The 7,399-nt window shown below is 42.0% G+C and overlaps 1 protein-coding gene across 1 annotated transcript; it reads left to right on the top strand.

Moving 5' to 3' along the window:
- Nucleotides 1–851: 851 nt before the first annotated feature.
- gas1a (growth arrest-specific 1a) lies at nt 852–3,081 on the top strand. The gene has a single exon (XM_080044329.1). It carries the CDS (start codon nt 1,436–1,438, stop codon nt 2,225–2,227), a length of 792 nt encoding a protein of 263 aa, XP_079900455.1. The 5' UTR covers nt 852–1,435; the 3' UTR covers nt 2,228–3,081.
- The last annotated feature ends 4,318 nt before the right edge of the window (nt 3,082–7,399 follow it).

The following is a 7,399-nucleotide window of genomic DNA, read 5'->3' as shown; positions in this document are numbered from 1 at the left end:
TATGAGCCATTGTGTATGTTGGGATATGATGGTGGCTTACTCACATGCCACATTGTGCCCAACTCTCCACCATCGCAACCAAAAACACTTATGTGTATAAAATAATAGTATGTTATATGTATATGTTGATAGGCTATGAATGCATAGTAAAATACATATAGGTTGTCTGCAATTAAAACAGTTTTCACTGGCACATCATTTTTTTTTTTTACATGAAGCCATGTCAGTATCATATTGTATATGAATAAATCATGGGATCATATTCGGTTTTGTAAATTAAACATAACAAAAAAACGTTTCCCTTATATGATATAGGGGTTCCCTTCATCCCAGAGGATCATATACCTTTCAAGATGTACATGGATAAATTCTATGTGAATGGAATAACACTTTAACGCTTTAATATCCTCTCAACCGTTTGGTAGAGGCAAATGAATAAAAAAAACTGGACAATAAAAAAACATAGAAAAATATGCAAATATGTATTTCATTCCCCTTTTCTTAGAACCACCAAAGGAATCAGGGCTATAACTCTAGTTATAAGCCATTTGAATAAACCTGCATGCCTTTATTATCCTACATAAATTGTCAGAGTGCAAAAAAAGGCATTGGATCTTAATCCTGCAATCACATGCAACAAAGTGATTTCTTTCCTCTGAGCATAAAAAGTGGTTCGCCTCCACTTCAGCTGCTCTCTCCCAACTCATACATCCTTGTATTTCTCAATACCATCTTCCTCCCACCCTGAACTCCCGCCCATCGCTACGTAGAAACCCACAACAAGTGGCCAACCAATGAGAAGCACCTCTACTAATGTGTGGAGAGGGGGCCGAGGAACAGAAAGACAAATGCTCAAAGGGGGAAGAGTAGAGGACCACTTCGCGACCTGCAAAAGTTGTTGTTTTCCCGCATGCCCTGTTTGTTTGCAGTCCCGTGCGCACGAGATCCACTCAATGACCCGGCGGAGTCCACCATAGGGCTCTCGTCCGGCTTCGCTTTTCGGTGGAGATCCGCTAGCAGAGAGGGCACGAGAGGGATTCGCTGAGCTGGAGGCAGTTTGCTGCACGAACTCAGAATCACTGCGATGGAATGAGGTGCTGCAGAAACTCTCCTAAACTTGTGGAAAACTTTTTCTCTTGGCGTCTCGTCTGCTCCTGTGCGTTTTTTTGTTTCGTTTTTGCCTCAATCATGTATGGATAACGGGAGGTTTGTTGAAGAATCCGGCTGAAACGGATCAGCGCTGACGGGTTTTTGGAGCCACCGGGTTTACACAGCGCAGTGCCAGCCTGCTGAACGCCCACATACGGGCCTATCACCATCTGCCTCGGAATAAATCAAGTCTCTCCAAGTGAAGACACTATTCATGGGAGTATAGTGTAGAAGTTTCACATATGACACTTCTGTGAGTGTTGCCGTTTCTTGGCAGCCCAGAACAATGGCAAGCTCTGGCGCACTGGCACAGAGCGTCTGTAGATTGGTTTGGCCTCTCGGTTGCGTGCTTTTGTTTTTCGTCTACTTATCGGTGGCCTTGCCGTCCCACGGTCGGAGGCTGATATGCTGGCAAGCCATCATGAACTGCCAAGCCGAGCCTGACTGCAAGTACGCGTACGAACACTACACGCGCGCGTGTGGCCCAGTGCTGAATGGCGAGAAGAAGAAGTGCCCGAGCCACTGCATCTCGTCGCTCGTGCAGCTCAATTTGACCAGAAGCGGGCCGGCGCTGGAGAACTGCAGCTGCGCGCACGACCCGCTGTGCACGAGCACCAAGCGGGCCATCGAGCCCTGTCTGCCCAGGACTACCAGCACCGGCTGCACGGAAGCCCGGCGCCAGTGCGAGCGAGACCAGCAGTGCAGCTCCAACATGCACGACTATTTACACCACTGCGGGAAACTTTTCAGCGGGGCAATCTGCACCAACGCCTGTCGGAATGTGATCGCCAACATGCGTAAAATACCCAAGGGTCAGCAGCTGGACACCTGCATGTGTGACGGCACGGAGAGGGCCATATGCGAGTTTGTCAAGAGCAGCATGAAGGCGCTGTGCTTCGACTCGCCCGTTAGTAAAGAGGGCAGCGGTTCCGACTACGGGCAGGATCCAGATTACGAAGAAGAGCCACCGGAACCGGACTATGTGGACGAACCGCCCGGCGGAGCCAGCTCTCTCCCAGCTGCCCACTGTGTTTTGACCCTGTTGGCATCCATTTTGGCTCTATTGCCCCTCATTTAGTCCCCGGGTTCATAATCTGCCCCGACTATTGTCCGGATAAAAGGCAATCCGAACCTCTGTCACTCATTGACCTGCTTCTATTGTGAAAGGCAAGACTGATCAAAGAGACTGAAGGAAAAGGGTGTTTGGGTGCAGGCCTGGTTTGAATTAAGAGTAGTATACGCTGAAGGACATCAAATCAGGATATTTTCTATGCAAATGAGACCAGAAAGATATTTTGAAACCCCCCTGAGCTCAAGTCTGCCCTTCTTATCAAATCACACCACTTCACAGCTCTCCAGATGCTTTGCTTATGTGATAAACTGAATTAGTTTGTCTGCTTTCTTTCACTCACAGACTCTGATCGTAAAGTTGTTGTGACAGAGACACACAGTTGCCTTGTTTTGGTAACAATGCAACATTTAATATGCTGTGCACTGCCAATCTTTTTGTTTTCTTTTTTAAAAGATATGAACTATTTTTATATGAAGCTGTTGCCATTTGGCACCAGGATGATCTGAATTACAAGTATTTAATGCTGGAATCTATGAACTTGTAAATAGATGAGGAGTTAAAGTGAAACAGTAATTTATTTACATGCCACCTAGTTACATCCAAATGTTCATCTTGTGAATAAAAGACTGAGAATTCCAGCTTTAAAGGGAAGTTATTTTGACTGTATCCTCTTCAAAGATAATGTGCATTGTACATATGTGTATAGCCTATATAGATTTTTTTTCAGAGAATCCTCTATGTTGGAGGCTATGAGATGATTTATTCACTGTGTATAGCCTAGAGAAAGAAATGTCTAAATCCACTGTATGATTGCCTTAATGATATACTTTTATGGAAGGCATAAAGGAAACTTGAAGATATCTCTCTTGACTGTGAGTTCTTTGTTGATTTGACCGCAGACTGAAAGTTAAAAGTTTTTAATGAGTTTTCACTTCTTTATAGCCCATTTTGGTTGCCTAGTTAATTTTTTTAACCATACAATCAAAGCGTTTTTTTTTCTTCCTTATGGTAAACATCCCTTTAATAAACGTCATATTACTTATCACACAATACTGGAAATATGACACAATGTCACATTTTAAACCAATTCAGTTTATCAGTTTTTTTTACATTTATTTTGAATTGTTTAAACCCCATTTAACTTTGCATACTGGTTATGGTAAGATGTGTATGAAATAAGCCACTTTGAGTGTAGAACTGACTTTTTGTGGTCCATGATAGTTTTATAGTGCCACATGTTTTTACAGTACTTTTCAAGGGTGTTTGAACAGTGTGTGAGATGATTAAGGCATTTTCACTCCAGTAAAAAAAAGGATATTTGTCTCCTAACTTTATATTACTTTCCTTACACCAAATACAGCTGCAAAACAGAGGTGTTGCCTTTTCCCCTCCTGCTTCCGTAACTAACTCCAGCATTGTAAATACAGGGTCATTTAAAATGCAGGCCGGCTTTCACTGTTGACTGATATCCTAATGACCTGCTATGTCTTGATTTAGCCGGCTGTTGTCAAAAGCAACTGGCACCATAAATCAACATAACCCCTCTCCCCCCTCCAACACCCTCTGCCCTATCACAATTTACCGTTACTGGCTGTTGAGGACACAATCTGTTTTTTCTTTATCATATACTCTGAAATCTAATACTAACACATATTTATACAGTTTGTGTCTTGGTTTGATGGCATACAAACCTTTTAAAGCTCCAGATACATTAGTATTTAAGATCAAGTACTTTTGAATTCTTTTTTATTTTATACTTTTTTACAGAACTGCAAAGGACATATTTTAAATCCTGTGCAAGCAGCTTTGTTGTTAATTTATGCATTGTTCCTTTAATTGGCTGGAATTACAATGCACAAAATGCATTTATTTACATGATCATTCATGCAGCTGTCATACACTGTGATGGGTATGTGTCCATGATTATGTTTTGGCATGATTGTTATTAATATTATTTACATGAGATATTGCAGCTCATGCCCACCCCTCTCTTTGGTGGGCTCCAGGGATTTTAAATCAATGATTTGCTGCTAAATGTTTTATTAGAGGGGGGTAGAAGGGCCCTCCAGCTGAATGGATGAAGGAGAAGTCGAGTGGCATCTTTGTCATGGAAATGTTAAGCACATAATAGTTGGGCAGCACAATAGGGAGGCACTTCATTCTTTGGGGCTGGCTTGACACCTCTGGAGAGCTTGAACGGCAGGGAAGCATGTGGGAACGATCTGCTGCCGCTTGGATCTCACCCTTCTGCTGCAAGAAATAAAATAAAAGAAGAAGAAAAAAAATTACAGGCCTGGGGAGGGATGTTTTATCTATACTCCACACTTTCCCCCTTGTTATTGTTGAATTACCTTTTGCCTCTAGATTAATTTAAGCACATCTTACTTCTTGCTTAAAGAAATTACGAAAGAAAGCTATGCAACCATGACCCAAAAAGTCATTTCAAAACATTTATTTTCACAAGTTGGTACATCTTATACATTGCAGAGATTTTCCGTGTAAGAAAAGGGTCACATCAGAATAAAACTATGTGCTGTGTGAATGCTGATTGCCAAACCAAACCCCCTTTTCATTAGTGTGGCTCCTAAATAAAATCCCATGTCGGTTTCTTGCAGTGTCGGTATGTGAGTCTGCCGTGCATGAAGCTTTCCAGCAGGAGAAAAGCTCTGTAGTCCTAGCAGGTCCTCCACTCCTCCTCCTCCTCCTCCCCCATGTCTTTCTTTTGCCTCTCCCATTTGTTCAAGGCAGTTCTGGTACTTGGGAAAAAAAACACAGCGTGCGTTGATTATGCTATAATAATGCCCGGTGTGTGAAAGGATGAATGAGGTGCAAAAAAATCCCACAAAAACTGGCCTGCTTGTCATAAAATGGAAATGGTTTGTAATGAGGACTTGAATAGATTTGTTGGTGTAGCGCTCACAAGGCAGAATAAAGAAAATATATGTTGAATAAAATAAACGGAGCAGCCAAAAAATGCAGCTCAGAAATGTCAAAAAGTTACCGCAGCTGATTTTTGACAACCTGCTGTTGTTAAAGTATCCTCATATCTTGCTACAAATACAAAGGTGTGTGTGTGTGTGTGTGTGTGTGTGTGTGTGTGTGTGTGTGTTGGGGGGAGGTGGTTCTGGGTTTAATTTACAAACTGTGGCTGTTTGTGTTCCAGCTCTTTGAGCGTGTGTAAGGTATCTCTGCCATCAACTTTGCTTGACTGAGCTCAGTTCACTTCCAAGCTCCGTCTCTTTGGCCTCCTGAACAAAACGGCCCACACTTCACCCCATGCAGATCACTTCACCCATTCACCCCATGCATATCACAGCACAATGTTTACAAAGGTGCAGCATGCTCTCAACCACTGCTGATGCTGGAGCTCCTTAGCTAGCGTGGTGTAGAATGTTTGTGATGAGATCTACGATGGTCCTTACAGTTTTTTTTTCTTCTTTTTCTCTTTCCCTTCCTTCTTCTTCACATTTATACAACAATGAAAACTTGAATACGTTTCCACATAAAGTCCCATGACTTCTTTATTACTCTCAGGGATGTTTGACAACATGGAATATTTGACCTTAGCCCTACTTTTCCTGTGCAGTGTTTTCAGTTAAGTCTTGGCATCAGTCGGCCCGTTTTTCTTTTCATGCTGAGGTAAATGGAAAATCTATATGGAACCTATTTAGCTGGAACTTGTTTTTCTTTTAAAAGAAAATCCTTAATCCAAACTTAAACTCTGAATTACTTCACTGTTTCAGTGTGATCACTAAGGATTCAAAAACCTGAACATACAGACTATGTTGTTTTTATTTTACTCTTCATAAACAACTTATGTATGGTCTAAAATGAAATTTGCTTTTTCCAAACTAATTCATTTAGATGTTCATATATACAATGTGCATTAGGTGTATACGTTTCACAAATAAGCATCTCCTGTGTAATTTTTTACATTGATCAAACTGAACTGTGCTTTGTGTGTGAGCTCCATACTCCTGTTGTGTGCTGCTGACCATATTTCTCACAGGCATTTGTTTTGGCCTTGGCTCCATGTGAGCTTGTGCAGAAAGTGATGTAGAAATGGTTGGACAGTTGGAATGGCTGAGACGGAGGAGGAGGCAATGAGATGGAAAGTTCATTTGAAAGGATTTGGAAATAATCCCCTAAAGTTACCACAGGGTATTCCATGGAACGGGCTCCACCTCGACTCCCCTCTGTGCTCCTGCCATAGCTGAGGCGCACATTTGGTATAGTTAGAAAAAGAGGTGTGCAGCTACAATTTGTTTCCTTGTGATTTTCACTCTGAATGTTTTTTTTTCTTTCTTTTATTTGTGTTATAAATTGTTCTCCAAATTCTCCTCTCCTCCACGTCAATGCTTGAGATTCGGCTCCCCAAATTCCATGCCGTTTCGAAGGAGACGCCGGTGTCACGGCGAAGCAAAGATCATTGATTTTGCACTCCTCTCTCATTAGCTGGCCTTGGCCGACGCCAGGAGACTTTGGAGAAACTCTGGTTGTTTTTCTCCCTCCTATTTCAGCTGCCACTTTGATTTCATCACACAGGACCTCTGCTGAGTTCACAACCCTTTGAAATGAGAAAAGGGCCTGTAATCCAGTTACTCAAGCTACAGCCCCGACTCCTTGGGTCCTGAGAGAAAAACCTGCAGCACTAATCCCACTGTCACCGCCAGAACCCTTTGCTACCTGACTGTTTGTGGCAGCCATTTGATTTATTCGCTGTTTAAAATGTTGCTGTTGAGTGTCTTACAAAAGGGGGTCACAAATTGTCGCACACTGATTTTGTTACTTGTAATGCAGCAGTGCTTACAGCCTGTGGGTGTAGTGCTGGAAAAAAAGAAAAAAAGACGATGCTAAAAAAACGAACACCTAACACCCATAATAGATTAGCTGCAGAGGAATAGAAGAGCATTCTTTTGCAAATATTAATCCCCGGCTTTCTACGCTAGACTGTAAATTCACTACAAATGCTGAAACATTTTTCCATCTGCATTTACATGTACCATTGCCTTTTTGAAGAATTTACCTTTCCGACCTACAGTAAATGTTTTAACAGGACAAAATACACATACACACAACACAGCTCCCTTATTCACCTACAATGAGTATAAAATGTATGGAAGATATTGGAGATTCTACAGCTTGAAGAGGAAAATCTTTTACCTGGATTGTTTTTAG

This window comes from Ammodytes marinus (genome assembly GCF_949987685.1).
Source record: "Ammodytes marinus genome assembly, chromosome: 2".
In the NCBI taxonomy this organism is placed as follows: Eukaryota; Metazoa; Chordata; class Actinopteri; order Uranoscopiformes; family Ammodytidae; genus Ammodytes; species Ammodytes marinus.
Note: the sequence above shows the minus strand (reverse complement) of the source record. Positions and strands in the feature narration are given on the sequence as shown.

Bases quoted from the DNA above. Each gene is read 5' to 3' on its own strand.
- gas1a (XM_080044329.1), top strand. From the start codon at position 1,436: ATGGCAAGCTCTGGCGCACTGGCACAGAGCGTCTGTAGATTGGTTTGG.